Source organism: Oryctolagus cuniculus, chromosome 7, assembly GCF_051225735.1.
Source record: "Oryctolagus cuniculus isolate XC-2025 breed Fujian yellow rabbit chromosome 7, ASM5122573v1, whole genome shotgun sequence".
In the NCBI taxonomy this organism is placed as follows: domain Eukaryota; kingdom Metazoa; phylum Chordata; class Mammalia; order Lagomorpha; family Leporidae; genus Oryctolagus; species Oryctolagus cuniculus.
This window is the reverse complement of record NC_142873.1, coordinates 154,889,403-154,912,123: the sequence shown is the minus strand read 5'-3', so window position 1 is coordinate 154,912,123 and position 22,721 is coordinate 154,889,403. Positions and strand designations below refer to the sequence as shown.

Below are 22,721 nucleotides of genomic sequence, written 5' to 3'. Positions count from 1 at the left end.
GAGAGAAAGTTGGAAAACTGCAAGTCTGCTGTATGAGGAAGAACCAAGAGAGCAAAGCGAGGCGGGAAATGGGCAAAAAGAGTCCACACTCCCCTCACATTCACGTTTTTAGGAATGAATCACACAATACAGGGGACGTGAGCTATTTTCAAAACGTCACTTAGAATTCATTCACAGATCCCAGCTCTTCGGGCTCTGTTGCCCTAAGAGAGACGCTGGCTCATTTGTAGCAAAAATTCCTCCTGGTCAGTGGTTCCCACATGGGGGCGGTTTTGTCCACCAGGCACGTGTGGCAGGGTCTGCAGATGTCTGTCGGCATGACTCAGGGACAGGAGCTCCTGCACCCAGCGGGCAGAGGCCAGGGGTGGCCCCGAGCAGCGTACGGTGCACAAACCCCCAGCATGAAGGATCGTCCCGCCCCAGACGTCAGTAGCCTGAAGGTCCGGAAACCCCGCTCAGAGAGAACCTGGAGGTCAGAGTCACATTCACCAGCCCAGGACCAGCACGGGGGAGGAGCCCGGTGGTGTCCGCAGCGTTCCTCCGGGCTCGTCCTCCACCGCCTGGCACCCGTCTCCAACCCGGGAGCTGCTACAAGGCTGTCCGCTGCAGGCCCCAAAGCCTCGTGCTGCAGGGAGGTCCAGGCCCAGCGCAGGAAGGTTTTGGGATGAAACACAAGGCAGGGTGAGGGGCCCTGGCCCCGCTAAGTTTTAAAGAAAAGCTTTTTCCGGAGGAAATTAAAACAGCCAGGGATCTGTTTGTAAATCCCTCGCTCGGAAACAGCATTCGCGACCTGCGGGAGACAAACCAGGGGGCAGTGAGTTCAGTTCTCCTGGCGGCGAGAACGGCAAAGACGGGCGGGGGCAGGGTGGCAGTATAAAGAACATGTGCTCAATTACACATTCAAAAAAACTCAAAATTTGGGGCCAGCCTGCGACGCCACTATCCCATATGAGCACTGGTTTAAGTCCCAGCCACTCCCCGCTAACGTGCCTGGGAAAGCAGTAGAAGATGGCCCAAGTGTTTGGGCCCCTGCACCCACGTAGGAGACCTAGAAGGAGCTCCTGGCTCCTGGCTTCAGATCGTCACAGCTCCTGGCTGTTGCAGCCATTCAGGGTAATGAACGAGGGGATAGAAGACCTCTTTCTCTCTCTCTCTCTCTCTTTCTCTGTGTAACTCTGCCTTTCAAATAAATAAATAAACCTTAAAATAAAAAAACTTCAATTCCAAAAACACCAAATACAAATCAGACTGAAAAGTTTGCACCCAAAAAAGGTGACAAGATTCAGGACCAGCAGTGGCACGTATCACGTGGCCCTGGGTGCCTCCTTCCCTGGCCCTGCAGGAACCCCAGCCACCTCTGAGGGTCACGTGCCCAGGACTGGGGTACCTGCCCCTGGGACTGTGTGAGGAAGTGCCCATGCTTGCCTGGGGTTCTTTTTTTTTTTTTTTTTAATTTTTTGACAGGCAGAGTGGACAGTGAGAGAGAGAGAGAGAGAGAGAGAGAGAGAGAGAGAGAGAAAGGTCTTCCTTTTCTGTTGGTTCACTCCCCAAATGGCCGCTATGGCCGGCGCACCGCGCTGATCCAAAGCCAGGAGCCAGGTACTTCCCCTGGTCTCCCATGCAGGTGCAGGGCCCAAGCACTTGGGCCATCCTCCACTGCACTCCCTGGCCACAGCAGAGAGCTGGCCTGGAAGAGAAGCAACCGGGACAGAATCCGGCACCCCAACCAGGACTAGAACCCGGTGTGCCGGCGCCACAGGTGGAGGATTAGCCTGTTGAGCCGCGGTGCCGGCCAGTTGCCCGGGGTTCTTGCCTCAACTCTGCTCAGCAAGGCTCAGGGTCAGACCCTTCTTCCGGAGCAAGGAGTGTCCCAGCCCCCCTGCCCCCCTCACAGCACCAGTGAGCTGAGCAGAGCCGTGGGGGGACCCACGTGAAGGTGGCAAAGGCAGCAGCGAGGCTCTGGGGCCCATGGAGGAAGCAGCCGCTCTGAGCGGGGCTTTCACGCAGCAGGGCCGGGCCTGCCAGGCCACCCTTACCAGCCCGTCTCTCGCTGAAGCCCCCTGAGAAGGGGGTGTACTCAGTGGGGGTCCTTCATGCTTGAGGGTCAAGTAGAAGATTACACAGTGGGGTAGGCTGCAGGACGGGCCCACCCTCCTCCATCCATCACCCCTGGATGCCACGCCCTGGCTCCTGAGCCTCCCACCCTCGGACGACACAGGGGAAGGTGGCCCTTTAAGAAAAAGATTAATGTCACCCCTAGCAGTCCCATCCTTGTTAAGAAGCAAAAGCCCCTGCAGCTCTCACAAAAGCCAAAGCATCTCCCCCAACCCCCGAGCCTGAGCCCAGTGCCCGCCCCTCCCCAGCCGGGGGAGGCAGTGCCGCCCCCCCTGCGGCCCCCCTCTCCCCGGTGGAGGAAGGCAGTACTCACCCGGAGCAGCAGGGACTGTAGGTCTTCGGTGGGAGCCCACCGCCCCAGGATGTGGTCCAGGGTCTCCACGTACCACGAGCCGCTCTTGGGATCCCTCCAGGAGACGAAACCTTCGAAGGGGAAAGTGGGCACTCCATGGGAGAGCAGGCCCTGTCCGGGCACGCGGGCCAGCACCCCCAGACTCGGACCCACGCGTGCGCCTGGCGGGAGCCCACATCCCTGTGGCTCTGGCCTCTCTGACCTTGCTTCACCCTCACCACCACCTGCAGATCGGGCTGAGACGCTCATTTTCCCAGCAAGGAAACCAAGGCTCCGGGAAGTGACTCACCCAAGAGATAAGAACGGAAAGGGGGGCGTTTGGCCTGGCGGCTAAGATGCCATTTAGGGTGCCTGCGTCCCCCATCAACACCGGCTCCACTCCTGACTCCGCTTCCTGCCAATGCAGACACTGAAGGCAGCGGTGACGATGGCTCAAGTAATTGGGTCCCTGCTACCCACGTGGGAGATCTGGATCGCATTCCCGGCTCCTGCTTCAGCCTGCCCAGCCCAGGCCGTTCAGGGAGTGAACCAGCAGATGGGCTCTGTCTCCCGGCGCTGTGGCATAGTGGGCTAAGCCTCTGCCTGTGGCACCTGCATCCATATGGGCGCCAGTTTGTGTCCCGGCTGCTCCATTTCCGACTCAGCTCTCTGCTTGGGCCCCTGAACACGCGTGGGAGACCTGGAAGAAGCTCCTGGCTTCTGATCAGCTCAGCTCCAGTCTTTACAGCCATCTGGGCAGTGAACCAGCAGATGGAAGACCTCTCTGTCTCTCCCTCTCTCTCTGCAACTCTGCCTCTCAAATAAATAAAGAAATCTTGAAAAAAGAAAGGAAGGGAGGGGGAGTGGGAGGGAACCGCCGCCTGTCCCACCACCTGCCTCCCAGGCCTCACGCTCAGCGGTGGTCGAGTCACCTGTGTAAGCTCCAGGACAACCTCTTTGGTACAATTATCATTCCCGTTCTAAAGAGAAGGCTGAGGCAAAGCCGGGAGGAGTGTGGCAAATGAGGCAAACCCAAGGGCGTGTGCCTGTGGAAACTGCGTCCCAGGAGCCTACCCTCCCCCCTGCCCTCCCCTCCTTCCCTCCTCCCTTTCTTACTCCCTCACCCCCTTCTTCCTGCCCTCTTACCCCCTCTAGCCCTCCCCTCCTCCTCCTTCCCCTCTTCCCCTCTCCTTTCCCCTTCCTCCCTCCTTCTCCCTCCGTCCCCCCTCCCCCAGCAGAGGCTCTGAGAGGTGAAGGGATCTCTCAAGGTGACACCGGTGGCAGCAAGAGCCGGAACCAGAACTCCCAGGTCCCTTCTTGCCCAACACAGCTGCCCCCAGGGCAAACCAGAGGACTGCGGCCAGGAGTGCGCACCCCCCTGCTGCGCTCACCTGGGAAGGTGGAGTAGGACACGAGGATGTCACTGGGCGTGGGCAAGCTAGACACAGCATCCACCTGGTCATCGGAGGTCCTCGGGCCTCCCTGGAATGGGGTGGCATCCGGCTCCAGGTTGTGCCCAGAGGTCCTGTCTTCGGGACAAGCGGAGGCCACCTCAAACCCGTGGTCCTTCTGCTCTGCAGGAAGCAGAAACAAACCCCGCGTGACCCTGAACCACACAGACCCAGGCTGCAGCCCCACGTCTCAGCCCCACGCGGCCAGTCCCCAGCCCAAGGCCGCTGGACTCCTCCGCAGCCAGGCTCGCAACGCTGGCAAACACAAGCAGGGAACGGGAACAGAAGCTGTGCTGGTTTCTACACCACAAGTTTACACATTTGTGAGTGTGATTCGGAGGAAGAAAGGAGACTGCAGAACACTTTAAAACACATAAAAGCAAGTTACGGGGCCGGCGCTGTGGTGTAACAGGTAAAGTCACCGCCTGCAGTGCTGGCATCCCATACGGGAGCCAGTTCAAGTCCTGGCTGCTCCACCTCCGATCCAGCTCTCTGCTATGGCCTGGGAAAGCAGTGGAGGATGGCCCAAGTCCTTGGGCCCCTGCACCTGCGAGGGAGACCTGGAGGAAGCTCTTGGCTCCTGGCTTCAGATTGACACAGCTCTGGATATTGTGGCCATCTAGGGAGTGAACCAGTGGATAGAAGAACTCTCTCTCTCTCTCTCTCTCTCTCTCTCTCTCTCTGCCTCTCCTTCTCTCTGTGTAACTCTGACTTTCAAATAAATAAATCTTTTTAAAAATTAAATTAAAAAGAAAAACAAGTTACAAAACAGGCATCCAGAAGAACGAAAAACAGGGTTTCAAACAAAACTTTGCATGTAAAAATTCATGGCAGCATTATTCACAATTGCTAAAAGGTAGAAATGACCCAGTACCCACTGACAGATGAATGGGTAAGCAAACTGTTGTGTGTTCATACAATGGATTATTACTCAGCCTTAAAATTTAAGTGAACTACTGATGCACGCTACAACATAGGTGAACTCTGAAAATGTTGTGCTGAGTGAAAGAAGTCAGGCACACACGACCACATACGATATCATCGATATGAAATACCCAGACTAGGCTGATTCATAGAGCATTGTCCCTGGGTTATTACAAAGTGTTTTTTAAGCACACAGTGTAGACACAGATCGCAGACACACACATGCACGCACAGGACACCATGGAACATGAGCACCGATCAACGCAAGCCCTGGGGAGGATCCAAGCACGAGACAAAGCCCTTCTGGCTCAAAGTGCAAATCCCACGCCATAAATTTATGCTGAGACTTAGACTTAAAAAAAAAAAAAGCTACCTACAGCAGAGATAAACAGAATAGAAAATAGAAAAACACTAGGGAAAACCGATGAACATAAAAGTTGGTTTTTGAAAAGAAAGGCTTAACCTACTCCGCCACAATGCTGGGCCCAAATTAATCTTTAAAAAAAATAATAAAGAGAAGGGAACACTTCCTAACTCCTTGTCAGAGCCCAGAATTACCGGGATACTAAAGCCACACAAAGATCCTCCATAAAGGGAGACAACAGACCAATGCCCCTTATGAACACTGATGCAACCATTCTCAATAAAACACTAACAGGCCAGACTCTGCAACACGGGAGATCACACACCTGCAGCTCCGTTCACAACAGCTGAGCTGCGGCATCAACCCAGACGCCCATCAGCTGATGACTGGAGAAAGCCAGTGTGAGGACTATTCACCGTGGAAGACAACTCAGTCACGAGAGAAGGAAATCCTCTCTTTCACGGCAAAATGGATACAACAGAAGCCATCGTAGCTGGTGAACTAAGCCACTCCCAAAAGGCAAATACCGTATGTTTTCCCTGATCCACGGTAACCAACAGAATACAAAATAATGTAATGTATGCTAGAGAAACTGACATCTTAGCAATTGATCATTGTTTACAGCCCTTGTCTCTACTGTTGAGGCACAGTGGTTTTTTTCTTCTATTTGTTGAGTTCTTTACCTAATGGAGGGGTAAATTTTATGATTATAAAATAAACTGAAAGTAGATCATTGTAAAAATTAAAAGAGTAAGAAAGGAAGGAGGAGAGAGGGTGGAACATGGGCAGGAGGGAGGTGGGATGAGGAGTATGACTATGATCCTACATCTGTACATATGAAATGTGTTCACCTTATATACATTTTTTAAATATTTATTTATTTGAAAGTCAGAGTTACATAGAGAGAGAAGAAGAGGCAGAGAGAGAGAGAGAAAGAGAGAAAGAGAGAAAGAGAGAAAGAGAGAGAGAGAGAGAGAGAGAGTTCTTCCATTCGCTGGTTCACTCTCCAGCTGGCCACAATGGCCGGAGCTGTGCCGATCCAAAGACAGGAGCCAGGAGCTTCTTCCGGGTCTCCCACGCAGGTGCAGGGGCCCAAGGACTTGGGCCATCTTCCACTGCTTTCCCAGGCCATAGCAGAGAGCTGGATCGGAAGTGGAGCAGCCGGGTCTCAAACTGGCGCCCAATATGGGATGCCGGCACTGCAAGCGGCAGCTTTACCCGCTATGCCACAGCACCGGCCCCCTTATATAAATTTTTTAAAAAGATCATATACCATGACCATGTGGGATTTATTCCTGGAATACAAGGATGGTTCAACATACAAAAATCAATGCAGGGGGCCAGCACTGTGGTGCAGTGGGTTGATCCTCCACCTGCAACACCAGCATCCCATATGGGCGCCGGTTCGAGTCCCGGCTGCTCCACTTCCAATTCAGCTCTCTGCTATGGCCTAAGAAAGCAGTGGAAGATGACCCAAGTCCTTGGGCCCCTGCACCCGCATGGAGACCCAGAAGAAGCTCCTGGCTCCTGGCTTCAGATTGGCCCAGTTCCAGCCATTGCAGCCATCTAGGGAGTGAACCAGTGGATGGAAGCCTTCTCTCTCTCTCTCTCTCTCATTCTCTCTCTCTCTCTCTCTCTTTTTCTAACTCTGCCTTTCAAATAAATAAAAATAAATCTTAAAAAAAAAAGGCAGAAAGGGGGCCGGTGCTGTGATGCAGTGGGTTAACGCCCTGGCCTGAAGTGCCAGCATCCCATATGGGTGCTGGTTCGAGACCTGGCTGCTCCACTTCAAATCCAGCTCTCTGCTGTGGTCTGGGAAAGCAGCAGAAGATGGCCCAAGTGCTTGGGCCCCTGCACCCATGTGGGAGACATGGAAGAAGCTCCTGGCTCCTGGCTTCGGATCGGCCCAGCTCCGGCTGGTGCAGCCAACCGTGGAGTGAACCATAGGATGGAAGACCTCTCTCTCTCTCTCTCTCTTTCTCTGTAACTCTTTCAAATAAATAAATAAATTTAAAAGGAAGAAAAAGGGAGGGAGGGAAAGGGAGGGGAGGGGAGGGGAGTGAGGAAAACACAAGAGGCAGCCACAGGCACCGACAGGGGAGGGGAAGAGCGGGTCAGCGGGAGGCGGGCAGCGGCGTCTCCAGCGTGTGTCAGCCCCGCTAGGCAGATCCGAGGAGAAGGCCCGGCCTACGGGGAGAGGCATCTCCTGCTCGAGTGTTTCTCAGGGGCCTCCTGAATTCAAAACTCCCCTCCCCCCACCAAGAACAGACGGACACCGGGAGATGTTCCCTCTGCACACAAAGTCCACGCCCACCGCAGCACACTGGCGGCCTTGGCCTTCGCCTCCTCGGCGCGGTCACCCCAGGAACGGAAGCTTGGCACAGCCGGTGGCAGCCTGGCTCTCGCCAAACCGCGCCGACACCACAGTGGCTGACTTTATGGGTGGCCTGTCAGCCCTGGTGCTGTGACCTTGTCGTGGGGACGTGTTGAAGGGTGCTTTAAGTTCCAACAGGTACATTTAAAACAGCAATCCGGGGACGGCACTTGGCGTGTGTTCCAGACACCACAAAGCATAAATCCAGCGCCTGGGTTCAGGTCCCAGCTCTGCTCCCAATTCTAATTTCCTACTAATGTGCACCCCAGCAGCTAGCAAGTGATGGTTCAAGTGCCTGGGGCCCTGCCACCCACATGGGAGACGCCGATTGACTTCCGGCTCCCGGCTTCTGCCTGGTCCAGCCCAGGTGGCAGCTCTCTCTGCTTCCCAAATAAATACAAATACATATAACAGCAATCCAAGAGTCAGATCCAGGGCAGGTGTTCTGATGAGTGTAACCAGGCCTGAACAGAGAAACCCAGAATTCCTGTGCCCGGCTGAGTGGCGCCACCGTGTGGCAGCACTGTTAAACACAAGGTCACTCAGCAGAGATGGGAACTCCGGGGACATCCGAGTCACGTTCCAGCTTTGAAACGTTGCTGTCTCCATGAGGCTGCTATATTTAGCTTTGCTCTTTAAAAAAAATATTTATTTATTTGAAAGGCATAGCTAGAGAAAGAGACAGAGCGAGATCTCTTCTAACCACCGGTTCACTCTCCAGACGGCCACAACCGCCAAGGCTGGACCAGGCCAGAATCAGGAGCCAGGGGCTTCTTCCCAGTCTCCTGTGTGGGAGGCAGGGGCCCAAGGACTTGGGCCATCTTCCACTGCTTTCCCGGGGTTCTACTTCAAATTCAGATATTTAGAATCCACATAAGATGCGATCAGATCTGAGCTTTGTTCCAGTCTGGGGACCTGGTTGTGGGGCAGACGGCCCTGGCCCTGCTCGCCAAGAGCTGACACCAGAAGAGGCCATCTCAGCACGAGAACAAGGTGCTACGGAACAGGAAGAGTGGGCCGCAGGAGCAGCCAATCCCGACTCTGTGCAAGGAGGGGGTGATCAAGGAAGACTTCCAGGAGGTGGTGACTCCTTGGTTCTCAAGACAGAGGGACATTATAAAGGCCTAAGTTCGGCCCTACCCAGCCTCTCTCTGGTGTGGCTGCAGATGGAATCACTGCTTCTCTGACCACACCCCCAGCACTGCTCTCTGGACTGTGCGCTGATGCTCTGGGGGCTGTGCTCTGCCGTCTGTACCGTGAACCCCAGAGCTGTGGGCTAGAACAACCCCTTCTTCCTAAGTAGCCGGTGTCAGGAATTTCCCTAGCTGGACAAACGCTGACCAGCATGCGGGCCGGGTGTGGGGGACATAAGACCAGCGAAACCCCGATGACCCCAGGAGGCTGGCAGCCCAGAGCCGTGTCACGCGTTGCTGGTGTGCACGGTGCCCCTGGGGCAAGGTGCACGGGGCTGTGGTACAGCAACGCCCATTTCTCTGGCAGATCAGGCCGAAGGGCAAGGAGCCGAATCACCTGCCAGGTGTCCCAGCCCCAGAGAGCCGGGAGCAGAGGAACCTCCCTGACCTGGAGTCTCCAATACTCCCGCCACTGCCATCAGGACCCAGGGAGCTAGCGCTGCCTCTCTTCCTTCTTATTTGACTAGAAAATCAGGAAACTGGGGGTGAATGCTGTGGTACAGTGGCTTAACCCGCCTCTTGGGAGGCCCACATCTCACACTGGATGCCGGTTCGAGTCCCAGCGATGATACTTCTGATCCAGCTCCCTGCCAGTGCGCCTGGGAAGCAGCAGAGGATGGCCCAGCCCCTGCACCCCCATGGGAGGCCCAGATGGAGCGCCTGGCTCCTGGCTTCAGCCTGGCCCAGCACCTGCTGTTACGGCATCTGGGGAGAGAACCAGCCAATGGGATCGACCTCTCCCTCTTTCTCTGTCTGCATTTCAAGTAAATAAATTACTTTTTTAAAATCAGGCAATGGTGAAGTAGGGGTTAGAGTTACACCCACGCAGACGGCAAAACTACAACAATCCAAATAGTCCTTAGAAATTCCTCAGACCCCCAACAATGAGAATCCCAACAATGGAACTCCTTCGATTCCCCGCGCGGTTCCCTGTGGGATGGTGGAAAGAGGCCCTCGCGGATGGAGGCTGGGAGGGGTCCAAGCTGCTCCCTTGCTCCCCTCCGCTTGTTTGTGCCAAGGCCCTGGAGCGGAGGTCGGCAAGGTGACAGAGCCCGGACGCTCCTGCACCACCCCAGAGAGGAGCGCTCGCTCCGCAGAGCGGGTGACGCTGAGGCCGGCTCCGGCTGGGCACCGCAGTGACCGTGTCTGGAGAGGCCCCGTGGGCACCCGGGGAGGCCGAGCTGCTGCTTACCCCCTCCGCAGGCCTGGATGAAGAAGAGCTTGGGCTTCCCACCCAGGCTGGGGCAGCTGGTCCCGTTGAAGATGTTCACGACTCTCTCAACGGGCACGGGGTATCCGTCCGTGCCATAGACGGCCCCAGGGAACTGGAGGTGGCTGGCCTGGAAGACCAAGAATTCTGGTTACAGAACCAAGAAGTGAGGGTCGGCCAAGGGCACTCTGGGCACGGGAGGGGAGAGCCCCGTGGCACACAGCCCCAGGGGCCAGGCCACACGGAGGACAGCCTCCTACCTGGCAGCCGTGAGACAGGATGACGACCACGCAGCAGTCCAGGGCGCTGTGGTCCCGCTGTGCCAGCTCCGCCAAGGCCAGGAGCATTTCCTACGAGGGAAGGCTGCACGTGAGCCACAGCATGGGCCATCAGGCCACTTCCCCGGCCTCTCCAGGCTGCAAATGGATCAGCCCAAAGGCTTGGGGGGGGCACATTCTCTGCTCCCAGGGGCTGACGGAGTGACAGTCACCACCCCATCACAGCAGCCAGGGCTAGGGCTCTCAGGGGAAAGGTGCTGTGCTGGGCATCCCTCATGTAAGCCCCACAACACAATCTTGTCTTCTACACAGGGAAACTGAGGCACAAGAGGTCACACAGCCGAACCGAGAGTGCCAGTCCTGAAACCCACACTTCCCTGAGCCTGAGGCTTGAACCTGCGACCACGGGGCCGACCACTGGGCCGCTACCGCCGCCCCCCACCCCCGCCCGCCCGCCCGCTTCCTCGGTGGGTGGGGACTGCACCTTGGCGGTCAGGTCTGGCTTCACCTCCACGGTGAAGTGCAGCGAGCAGAAGCGGTGCTGCAGTTTCGCGCAGTCGATGTTGGAGCCGTTGCGGGCGCTGAGCCCCGAGGTGCTGCTGAAGTTCACGTTGTTGATGATGAGGCAGTGGCCACAGGGCTCTGCGTCCAGGACGTACGCCTGCAGGAGCACAGGGCCCAGCATAAGCCGGGGTCCCACCAGGCCCCCACCCCTGACCCTGGCAGAGGCAGCAAGCCCCTGGTTCCCACGCCCGTAGCTCCCGGTCTGCCCCGGGGCCAGGGCAGAAGATCAGCTCCAGCCTCAGTAACCCCACCCCCAAAGGCACTCCCCCCAGAAGGACCTTAAGAATCACTGGTCTCTACTGTGGCAAAAAGTGACCTACATGAAGGATCTCTGTGAGTGAGATCCCAGTGGGAAGAAGGGGCCATCAGAGAAGGAGGGAGGAGAGAACTTCTACTTTGACTATGGCCTTGTCTACATAAGGTCGGAGTTTGTGGACTCAAGAGGCTTCCACAGCCTTGGCAGCTCATGGCAAGAGCCTCGGTGATCTCTGACGTCATAAATAAGAGTGTCAATTGTTAACAACAGGAGTCACCGTGCACTTGCTCCCCATGGAGGACTTCTGTCCTTAATGAGTTGTACTATGAGAATTAATGGTAAATTTAGTCTTCAAACAGTACTTCATACTTTGTGTGTCTGTGTGGGTGCCAACTGTTGAAATCTTTACTTAGTATACAGTTGGGCTTCTGTATATAAAGATAAATACAAATGAATTTTAATGAAGAATGGGATGGGAGAGGGAGTAGGAGGTGGGAGAGGAACGGGGGTGAGGGCGGATATATGAGAACCACTATATTCCTGAAGCTTACCTATGAAGTTTATGTTTATTAAATAAAAGTATTCTAAAAAAAAAAATCACTAGTCTCAAGGCTCTCACCCACAGAGCACCTGAGAATTTCAAGGCCAGCTCAGTGAGCGACTGGGACCTGGCCGCCGTGCGGGTGTCGGAGGCTGCTTCCCGCCCAGGCTCACTCCCCTGCTGTCTCCCAGAGCCCACTCTTGTTTAGGGCACACAGCACTGCAGCCACACAGGGCTGAGCTAAGCGGACGCTTCACGGGGGGAATGTCACGGCTGTGACATCACTAAGTGGCCCCTGGTTGACAGAAACATCATCCCGTGGCACACGACCCGATTTCCACGGGCACGCCTTTCACTTGCCTATCTTCTCTCTCCCCAGCTAGTCTGATGGCTCCGCCAGGGCCAGCAGCTCTTGTCCAGGGCGCTCCAGCGTGGAGCCAGGGGGCCAAGCGTGCAGTAAGCACCTGTATGAGCGAGCGCAGTGACGGGGTGGGCGGACGCTGACGCCGCCCCTGACTTTACAGCTAAGGAAAAGCGGGGTTGAATGATCTGCTCCAGCGAGCGCTGGCCAGGGCAGGGTTCATGGACTCCCAGAGGGCTGGAAGTAGAACTCCATTCCAGCTACTGGCCTTGGATCACACACAGACTCACCAAATCCGCGTTTCCTCTCACACCATCCTGAGCACCTAGAGAGAAAAGTAAGAGGGAAACAGGGACGTGAGGGTCCCCTGTGAAGATGACCCCCACACGAACAGAGAGGAGTGGGAACTTAGGGACTCCCAGACTGTGCTGGTGGGAGAGTCCTGTGGCAGCCACCTTGCAGAACTGCCTACAAGGTTTTTTAAAAAAATATTTATTTATTTATTTGAAAGTCAGAGTTACACAGAGAGAGAAGGAGAGGCAGAGAGACAGAGAGGGAGGTCTTTCATCCACTGGTTCACTTCCTAATTGGCTGCAATGGCTGGAGCTGTGTTGATCCAAAGTCAGGAGCCAGGAGCTTCTTCCAGGTCTCCCACATGGGTGCAGGGACCCAAGGACTTGGGCCATCTTCTGCTGCTTTCCCAGGCCATAGCAGAGAGCTGGATCAGAAGTGGAGCAGCTGGGACTCGAACCAGTGCCCACTTGGGACGCCAGCACTGCAGGTGGCGGCTTCACCTGCTATACCACAGCACCAGCTCCCACAAGTTTCTAATAGAGTTAAACTCACACCTGCCTCTGAGCGGCAGGCCCACCCTCAGGTGCATCTCCAAGAGAAAAGAGTGACATGCGCACAGAAAGACTTGGCCAGGAGTCTTCACTGAGCCTTATTTACATAAAGTCCCAAACTAGAGATAACCAATGTGACAAGCTGATGAATACACAAACTGGGATCCACTGAGACCCACAACAGCTAGAAAACAAGCAAGCTACCGATACTCGCAACACCATGGATGACCTCAAAAGCATATGGGAAACAAAAACCCGTTGCAAAACAGTTTATATGAAGTTCCAGAATTTATACGTAGTTCCTCCATGTATGTGAAGTTCCAGAAGAGGAGGAGGAAGGGAAGTCCGGAGACCAGACGCTCCTGGTCTGCAGGTCCACTGGGGCACAGTGGGCCTCCAGAAATATCTGCAGAATAAGTAAATGAGTAAAAACGCTCATTTCCCTGCAACATCAAGAGTTTTCACTTTTTTATTAATTTATTTGGCAGGCAGAGTGCCGCAAAGGGAGAGACAGAGACAGAAAAAGACATCTTCCATCTGCTGGTTCACTCCTCCAATGCCTGCAGCAGCCAGGACTGGTCCAGGCCAAAGCCAGGAGCCTGGAGCTCCACGTGAGTCCCCTACACGGGTGGCAGGGGCCCAGATGCTCAGGCTGTCCACTGCTGCCTTCCCAGGGACATTAGCCGGGAGCCGGGTGGGAAGCAGCACAACTGAGACTTGAACCGGCACTCATATGGATGCCAGCATCATGAGCTGTACAACGCTGGCCCCTTCACTCCTTTTTAAGTTATTCATTTATTTGAAAGAGAGAGAGATTCTGCCTGCTGGCTCATTCCTCCAATGCCTGCAACAGCCAGGAGCCAGGAATTCCATCCAGGTCTCCCATGTGGATAGCAGGGACCCAACTACTTGAGCCATCATCTGTAGCCCCCCAGGGTGCACAGTAGCAAGAAGCTGCCATCAGGAGCAGGGTGCAGGCATCCTAGGCAGCTTCGTAACCGCTGCACCAAACATCTGCCCTGGTGTTTTCATTTCAGTGAGCAAGAGCTCAACTGGCCACCAGCCTGGAAGGCTCTAGGGCTCGCTCTCGCTCTCTCTCTCTCTCTCTCTCTCTCTTTAAACCAAGATAACTTGTTTATCTTGGTGGCTTCCTGAAGCTGGTGGGAGGTTGAAATAATGCTGTCACTCATTGCGTAGAGCAGGCCTGGCCCCTTGCTAGGAACTACCTCTTGCCAATTTAAAAGCCACACTGGAGCAGAGGTCAGCTACATGGTGCTTGAAAGGTGTTTCTCCCAAAACGGCAGCTCCCACACGGGTGACAAACACATGTGACTAAGCGTGTTTGCAAAAGAATCAGCCTCTTAGCCAGGGAGTCACTGGGTACAGGCCCGTGTCACCCACAGAGAGAAGTGGGGGAAGGGGGCGTGCCCTCCAACGAGCCTCTTCCCAGTCTCAGTAATGCGGAAGTCACTGATCACCCACTTCCTGCAAACGTCCCCGATCACCCACTTCCTGCGAGGCCCTGTGGGGAGCGCTTTCCACATACGGCCTCGCTGACTCCTAAGAGCAGTTCTGCAACAAACGCTGTCGTCCGTCCCCTCTGACAGAGCCTCAGAGAGCCCGAGCGGCGCGGGGCGGTGAGCACAGCCACCAGCCCCGGAGTGGAGGGGCCGGGCCAGGCTAACACCAACCTTTACTTTCCAGAAAGTCCTAACCCCGGGAGAGGCATGAGCAGAGAAGCCACGGGGCTGGGTAGGGCTAGGTGTCGACGTCACTGCCCAGGGGGTACCCAGGTATTGGGTTACATGCTATTTCTGAGTGTGTCCATGACGGTCCTTCTGGAATTCTGGGAGAGATTAGCATCTGACCTGGTGGACTCAGGACAGCAGGAGAGTTCGCCACTGTGGGCCACCTCATCCAACCCACTGAAGCCCCGAATGCAACAGAGAGAGGGAGAATCTGACCTTGGTGGGCCTCACCACCCGAGGTGGGAATGGGGCCTCCTGGCCCTCTACCAAGGACACACACATCGGAAATCCTGACTCTCACACTTGGCTGGAACCACACCACAGCACGCACGCAGCAAACTGTGGGCCCGCTCTGCCTCCGTGATCATGAGAGCCAATTCCCGATAATGAATCTCTCTCTAGATACATCCAAGTGGTCTTCAAAAGTTCACGGACGGGGCAGGTGTCGTGGCACAGCCGGCTCAGCCGCTTCCAATCCATTCCCCTGCTAATGCGCCTGGGAAGCAATGAATTGATAATGTCCCAAGTGGCGTTGGGCCCATGGGCTGGCACTGTGGCACAGCAGGTTAGGCCATGGCCTACAATGCCATAATCCCATATGAGCACTGGTTCAAGTCTTCGCTGCTTCACTTCTGATCCAGCTCCCTGCTAATATGCCTGGGAAAACAGAAGAGGATGGCCCAAGTATTTGGACCCTGCCATCCACATGGGAGGCCTTGAGAGAGAGCTGGGAGATTGATTAGATCATTTATGTAAGCGCTTTGAACATCCCTAACCCAAAAACCCAAAACGCACTGACGTGACACCGGAGCGGTAATTTCACACCTGACTTCCCGCAACGGATCACTATCAAAATGTAACCACACTAAAGACACTGTATAAAATTATCTTCATGGGGCCGGCGCTGTGGCATAGTGAGCTAAGCCCCCGTCTGCAGTGCCGGCATCCCATATGGGCACCAGTTCATGTCCCGGTTATTCCTCTTCCGATCCAGCTCTCTGCTTATAGCCTGGTAAAGCAGTAGAAGAAGGCCCAAGTGCTTGGGCCCCTGTACCTGTGTTGGAGACCTGGAAGAAGCTCCTGGCTTCGGACTGGCCCAGTTCCGGCCATTGCAGCCACTTGGGGAACAAACCAGTGGATAGAAGACCTTTCTGTCTGTCTCTCCCCTTCATTGTAACTCTGCCTCTCAAATAAATAAATAAAATTGTTTAAAAAAATACCTTCAGACTATGTGGCATTTACGAAAATATGAATGAATTTCATGTTTATTTGGGCCCCATTCCCAAGACATCCCATTTTGTCTAAAAAATAAAATAAAATGAGAAATTTGAAACAGTTCCAGTCCCAGCAGTTCAGACAAGGGCTGCTCAATCTGCAGTAGATACTTAGTACTGCTAACCACTACCCCTGCTAGTACCGCACGACGGCCCACTGGGCAACCAGGAAACGAGCAGCCCCAGATCTCCCCGCGCTGCCAAGGAAGCCAAGTGCTACTGACAACCACCCAGGTCCATCAGCAGAACAGTATCCAGAACAGGAACCCCACCACCACCTAGCAGTGAAAAAGAATGGACACCCACTATGCACAACAACGTGGACGCATGCCCCAGAGCAAGGATGGGCGGAAGCAGCCAGACTCTGGAGTGCACATGGCAGCACTTCATTCCTTCGGAAGTTCAAGGAGACAGAGACGGGAACAGTGACTCCCTTGGGTGCGGGGAGTGGGAACAGACTAGGAGGAAGAGCCGTGGAGGATACTGGGATGACCCAGGTGTTGCTGACCTGGGAGTGCCCGTCGGTTAAAATCATCCAACTCTGCTCTCGGGACTCATGCATTTTGCCGGATGTGGCCTTGTGACCTTAAGTAACTGACTTCCTCCTCCTAAGCCCCGGTTTGCTGCCCGACAAAGGAGGCAGGCAGGGGGATGTACTCTGCAGGTGCACACAGGGAGCAGACTCTGAGCTGAGGCCTCCCTCCTGCCCCAGGCACGGGCTGTGGTGGAATGAGAAGGCCGTGTCAAGATGGTGCTGGCTAGCAAGTGTCAGTTACTCAGGAAATGGCTTTGGAACCCACCTGGCAATGGAGCCTGCCTGGCAATAGACAGTGATTGGTTAGGACATAAACCGCCCCTTGACCAGATTGGCTGCCTCGGCTGCATAAGCTGCTGCACCAACTGAAATAAATGAGTCTGCGGGCTGCTTGCCTCTGGCCCACTCCCGGGGTCTGTGTGGTGACTTCATGCCTCTTGTCCCCACCGCTTCACCTCTCAGAATGAATCCACAGCAACAATGGGCCACTCCAAGCTATCCAGAGGCCAATCCTGCACAACAGCTGGATCTAGAAACACTGGCAAAAACCTGGGACACCCAAAACAGACCTGGGCGCATGCTTTTCTGAGGAGGGGCTGCCAAAGTTACCGCTCCTGATGACTTACCAGAATGTTCCACCCATCTCCCACATAATGTTCCATAAGACAACAGCAAAATTAAATTCTGAACCCCAGCCCACCCAGCTGTACCAGCAGTCACACCCAACCAACAAACACTCCATCGATACTCACAGACATCACGGAATCCTCCAGAACTGGAGTCCACCGGCCTGAGAACCTCTGGCCTGAGCTTGGCTGGCCACAGCTCCTCAGGCCCCAGCACCACCGGGGAGAGGTTTCCCAGGGCCGCCTGCGAAGTCACCGCTGTCGGCTTCTCTGGTTGAAGGCCCACTGGTCCCAGCACAAAGGGTGTCAGCGGCAGAGGTCTGATGGCCTCGGGGTCCCGTTCCTGCCTACTGGCTTGCAGGAAAGAAGCCAGTGTGTGCTGGCCAGTGTCCTCCAGGCAGGAGATGAACAAAGGAAGGGCCTGCCTCCCTCGGGTCTCCAGATCTATGACCAGCTGCCTGGCCTGATCCCGGCGAGTCCCCGCGTGCTGTTTGGAAAGAAAGACAAGACGCAGTCACCCACTTAGTGCCACCTGCTTCTCTCCTTGTCGCCCCATTTCCCATCTGGGACACGTGGGTAGAAACAGAGCCTAGGGTACCCTGAGTGAGGGACCCGCCCCAGCCTCTGCTCTGTTTCAGAGGCATCTACGGCGTGCCCAGCACTGTGCTAAATGCTAAAGATGGCAGGGCAAGGTCTCAGTCCTGAAAAGCCAGTGTTTAGCGCGGGTGTAGACAAATCAGCAAGGACACAGCAAGGAGACAAGGGCCAGGAAGGAAAATGCTCAGTGCCAACGGACTTGGCCGGGGCAGTCAGGCAAGCCCCCACCACCGCCACCACCAAGGGGACCCCAAGGAGCACCAGGAAGCAAATAATGACTCAAAGAAAGGGAGGCGGGCCGCGGAGAGGGAGAGGCCTTGGCGTGGCCATGCTAAGAAATGCATCCTCGGAGCTGTGAGGAGCTACGGCAAAGCAGTGGGTTTCAGAACTGTGAAAACTGCACAGTTTCCTCACCGTATGCATTTTCCATGACCTTTCTGAAGACCTCTCATGTGCTTGGATTTCAATTTTATTTTTTGCACCAAAATAAACGTATCTTTTAGTTCCACTTTCCGTGAACTTTTAAGGTCCCCTCATATAAAGAGGTTGACTCGACATGACGTAGACACTGGGTGGACAGAAGAGGGGGCAGTGGTCAAGGCTGCCTGACAGTGTCAGGGGCAGGGCCACTAGGTCAGGCAGCAGGAGGAAGATGCTGATTTCTTGCTGCCTGTCCTTGGGGACCCAGCACTGGACAAGGGCCTCAAGATCCACAGAGACAAGATACCACCTTGTCCCCAAATATCCTACAGTAGTACTAACAGAACTGTCCGTGATGGTGGTAATGGTTTGTATCTGTGCTATCCAACATGGCAGCCAGTGGCCACACATGGCCACTGAGCACTTGGGGAGTCTGACTGAGTACTAACTGAATTTTTTTATTTTTTTAATATTTATTATTTATTTGAAAGGCAGAGTTACAGAGAGGGAGTGAGAGAGGTCTTCCATCCACTGGTTCACTCTCCACATGGCTGCAATGGCCAGGGCTGAGCCAGACCAAACCCAGGAGCCAGAAGCTTCTTCTGGGTATCCCACGTAGGCCATCCTTTGCTGCTTTCCCAGGCGCATTAGCAGGGAGGTGGATCCAAAGTGGACCATGGGGCCAGTGCTATGGCACAATGGGTTAAAGCCCTAGCCTGCAGCACCGGCATCCCACATGGGTGCCAGTTCAAATCCCGGCTGCTGCTCCTCTTCTGATCCAGCTCTCTGCTATGGCCTGGGAAAGCAGTAGAAGATGATCCAAGTCCTCGGGCCCCTGCATCCACATGGGAGACCTGGAAGAAGCCCCTGGCTCCTGGCTTCAGATTAGCTCAGCTCTGACCATTGCAATCATTTGGGGAGTGAAACAAAGGGTGGAAGATCTCTCTCTCTGACTCTACATCTCTCTGCAACTCTGTCTTTCAAACAAACAAAATAAACCTTTAAAAAAAAGAAGAGGAAGAAGAAGTGGAACAGTCAAGACTCAAACCAGCACCCACATGGGATGCTGCTGTCGCAGGTGGTGGCTTTACCGGCTACGCCACAACGCGGACCCCAATTTTATTTAATTTTTAAGTACTGAACACTTACATTTCCAACAGTTGCAAGTGGCCAATAACTATGACACTGAACAGCACAGACCCACCACACCACTGAGGAGACAAGTCTCCCAGGAAGAGCAGTCTGGGGCCCTGCTACCATGTGGGGGACCCGGATGGAGTTCCAGGAGCCTGGCTTCAGTCTGGCCCAGCCTTGGCCATTTAGGGGGTGAACCGGCAGATGGAAGCTCTCTCCCTCCTCCTCTCTCTCTCTCTCTCCTCTCTCTCTCTCTCTCTCTCTGTGTGTGTGTGACTCTGCCTTTCAAATTAATAAATAAATCTTTTTAAAAATTAATAAACAGGGGCCACCACCTGCAGTGTTAGTACCCCCCCCCCCATACAGGCGCAGGTTCCAGTCCCGGCTGCTCCACTTCTGATCCAGCTCTCTGCTGTGGCCTGGGAAAGCAGTAGAAGATGCCCGCATGTGTGTGGGAGACCTGGAGGAAGCTCCTGACTCCTTGCTTCGGATCGGCCCAACTCAGGCCGTTGTGGCCATTTGGGGAGTGAACCAGCAAATTGAAGACCTCTCTCTGCCTCCACCTCTCTGTCATCCACCTCTCAGATAAATAAATCTTTAAAAAATGAATAAATAGGGGGCAGGTAAAGCCACTGCCTGCAGTGCCGGCATCCCATATGGGCGCCGGTTCTAGTCCCGGCTGCTCCACTTCCAATCCAGCTCCAGAAGAAATCTGGGGAGTGAACCAACAGATGAAATCAATCTCTCTCTCTCTCTGCCTCGGTAACTCTGCCTTTCAAAAAAGTAAATAAATCTTTTAGGAACATGAATAAATAGGGGCTGGCGCCGTGGCTCACTTGGTCAATCCTCTGCCTGCGGCACCAGCACCCCATATGGGCGCCGGTTCTAGTCCCGGCTGCTCCTCTTCCAACCCAGCTCTCTATTGTGGCCTGGGAAAGCAGTAGAAGTTGGCCCAAGTCCTTGGGCCTCTGCACCTGCGTGGGAGACCCAGAAGAAGCTCCCGGCTCCTGGCTTCGGACCAGCGCAGCTCTGGCTGTTGTGGCCATTTGGGGAGTGAACCAATGGACAGAAGACCTCTCTCTCTGTCTCTCCCTCTCACTGTCTGTAACTCTACCTTTCAAATAAATAAAATATTTAAAAAAGAAACACGAATAAATAAATACCTAAGAAACCTGGTAACACTGGGCCTGCATGCTGGCCTGAGCACACGCAGCTGGAGACGGGTGGCAGGACAGATGCTGCCCACCATGGCGCCCACCCAGGCCTCCATGGGCATCTGAGCTTGTAGTCCCCGTGAACGTGTCTGAAGCAGGAACCGTCACCTCCAGCCATCTCTACTCCCTGTCCAGGCCCCACAGCAGGTGCTCCCGAGACTCACTTACAGCTGGCCACAGTCTATCACAGACTCATTCCGGGGCAAGGCCACGGTCTGGGAGGAGGCAAACACACACAACGGTTCCCCAGAGGGTGGGAGGGGCCGTCAGTTCAGGCTGTGGCCAGGCGAGGGAGGGCCCGGGCTGGACAGTCAATACACAGGAGCTGGGCGTGGAGGGCAAGGACACACTGTGCTTACTATGGAGGGGCCACGGGAGAAAGGTGGGTGCCGGGGGGTCCCCCACAGGCTCTCCCTCCCCTTGCAGGTTAACGACGGAGCCTCTGAAAGGTCCTGTCCTGTCTGTGATCTCCTGTGTGGTCGCCTCCCTGTCACTTAGCCTTTGTTAATTAGCAGCTGGAAAAATGAAGCAGCAGCATTTTTTCCACTTTGCAAATGTGCAGCCAGTCCCCAGGCTGGAAAGGAGGAAAGGGAGGGAGAGGGTGCCCACACCGAGGCTGGGCCTGCTGGGCCCAGAACCCGGGCCAGAGGCCTGCAGCCAGTCACTCACACCCACTGCACCCACACACTCTCACCGGCCCCAGGCGAGGGTCAGCCACGAACAGCCTCAATTGTATCCTTTCTCTCTGTTATCCGCATCAGGTCTCCTGACTTCCAAAAGCCCCTTAGGGACCCGCCAGAGTGGACAGGGCCCCCCCTCTAGGCTCTTCCACATGCACCGTCTCACTTGGTCCTTGGGTCAGCATCACTGCCCAGGGCACTGGGGCTCAAAGACGCTAAGTGACTTGTCCAAGCATACCCTGCCGGCCAGCCCGACCCCAGGGTGGGTGCCCGGGACCAGGGTGCTGCAGAAGGGAAACACCAGAGCCTGCAGCCGCTGTAACCCGCACCCAGCCAAGAGGTGCGCGGGGTCCCGCTCACAGGGCACCCCAAAGTGGGGGTACTTGGGGAAGCGAGCGCGGGAGCTGCCAGTGAGCCCCGCGGAAGTCAGGGGCGGCGAGGGAGGGGCGCACCTGGATGGTCTCGATCATGTCGGCCGTGAAGAGCTCGCAGCTGACCAGCGCGTCCCACAGCTCGGCCACCTGCAGCTCTTTCACCAGCCGCACCCGGCTGCGCCGCAGGAGCTGGCGGTCGGCCTCGTCCATGGCCGGCAGGAGACGCGGACCCGGGGCTCCGTCCGCTTCCGGGCCCGCTCCCCAGCACCGCCCTAAGACCCGGGACCCCGGATCCGCCCCCGACCTAGGACCCGCCTCCGCGTTGCGTCCCAACCCCTCATCGCCCCTCGCTCCCGCCTCCACGTCCCTCCCCCACCCCAGCCGCCTCCCCGCCTACTCGCCCCCGCCTCTGCGCCCTCGCCACGACCTCATAGTCCACACCCCCATAGTCCGCCTTCGCCTCCTCGCCACGCCCCCAAGGAACCACTCCGCGCCCTCGCCACACCCCTCCTGGTCCGTCTCACAGCCTCGCTACACCCCCCCCCGACCACCCCTGCGCCCTCGCCACGCCCCATAGTCCGCCCCTGCGCCTTGGCCACGCCCCCACGGTCCGCCTCCGTGCCCTCGCCACGCCCCATAGTCTGCCTCCGCACCCTCGCCATGCCACTATGCTCCGCCTCCCTACCCTCGCAGCATCCCCACCAAGGACCCACTCCGCGCCCTCGCCACGACCCCATAGTCCACACCCCCATAGTCAGCCCCTGGGCTTTGGCCACGCCCCCATGTCCCGCCTCCGCGGCTCGTCACGCCCCCGTTCTCTGCCTCCGCGCCCTCGCCACGCCCACACGGCCCGCCTCCGTACTCTCGATGCAACCCCCCCTAAGGATCCACTCCGCGCCCTCGCCACACACCCCCAGGACCGCCCCTGAGCCCTCGCCACGCCCCCAAGCTCCGCCTCCGCGCGCTCGCCACGACCCCATAGTCCGCCCCGAGCCTTGGCCACGCCCCAAGGCCCGCCCCTTTGTCCTGGCCACGCCCCCACGGTCCGCCTCCGCACCCTCGCCACTCCCCCCAGGACCGCCCCTGAGCCCTCGCCAAACCCCTATAGTCCGCCCCTGCGCCTTCGCCACGCCCCTATGTCCCGCCCCTGCGCCTTCGCCACGCCCTATGGTCCGCCTCCGTGCCTTCGTCCCGCCCTAGAGCCCGCCCCGTGGCCGCATCCTGAGGACCGCTAACTGCTTTTGGACCGTGACACGGATTTCCGGGTCTTTCACCAGAATCGATGAAGACGGCTTTTACAGAGACTGTAGAA

The 22,721-nt window shown here is 56.0% G+C and overlaps 1 protein-coding gene across 4 annotated transcripts; it reads right to left on the bottom strand.

The window, feature by feature from the left end:
- Window positions 1–9: 9 nt before the first annotated feature.
- Window positions 10–21,744, bottom strand: CASP9 (caspase 9). 4 transcript variants are annotated; one of them, XM_008249762.5, is made up of 9 exons: window positions 21,488–21,739; window positions 17,117–17,477; window positions 12,253–12,287; window positions 10,725–10,901; window positions 10,223–10,312; window positions 9,945–10,092; window positions 3,838–4,020; window positions 2,429–2,538; window positions 10–790 (listed from the first exon to the last, which is right to left on the bottom strand). In XM_008249762.5, exons 1-9 carry the CDS (start codon window positions 21,617–21,619, stop codon window positions 701–703), a joined length of 1,326 nt encoding a protein of 441 aa, XP_008247984.3. In that variant the 5' UTR covers window positions 21,620–21,739; the 3' UTR covers window positions 10–700. The 4 variants fall into 4 exon arrangements, with proteins under 4 accessions (XP_008247984.3, XP_089157602.1, XP_089157600.1 ...); XM_089301476.1 differs by lacking the exon at window positions 2,429–2,538 and having other exon boundaries at window positions 128–790; window positions 21,488–21,742; XM_089301474.1 differs by lacking the exons at window positions 10–790; window positions 2,429–2,538 and adding an exon at window positions 2,588–2,861 and having other exon boundaries at window positions 21,488–21,743.
- Between the last annotated feature and the right edge of the window lie 977 nt (window positions 21,745–22,721).

Coding starts and splice junctions, on each gene's coding strand:
- CASP9 (XM_008249762.5), bottom strand. CDS start 21,619: ATGGACGAGGCCGACCGCCAGCTCCTGCGGCGCAGCCGGGTGCGGCTG. Junction 12,288..17,116: donor TGGAGGATTCCGTGATGTCT/GTGAGTATCGAT, acceptor TTTTCTCTCTAG/GTGCTCAGGATGGTGTGAGA. Junction 10,313..10,724: donor AGCCAGACCTGACCGCCAAG/GTGCAGTCCCCA, acceptor CTTCCCTCGTAG/GAAATGCTCCTGGCCTTGGC.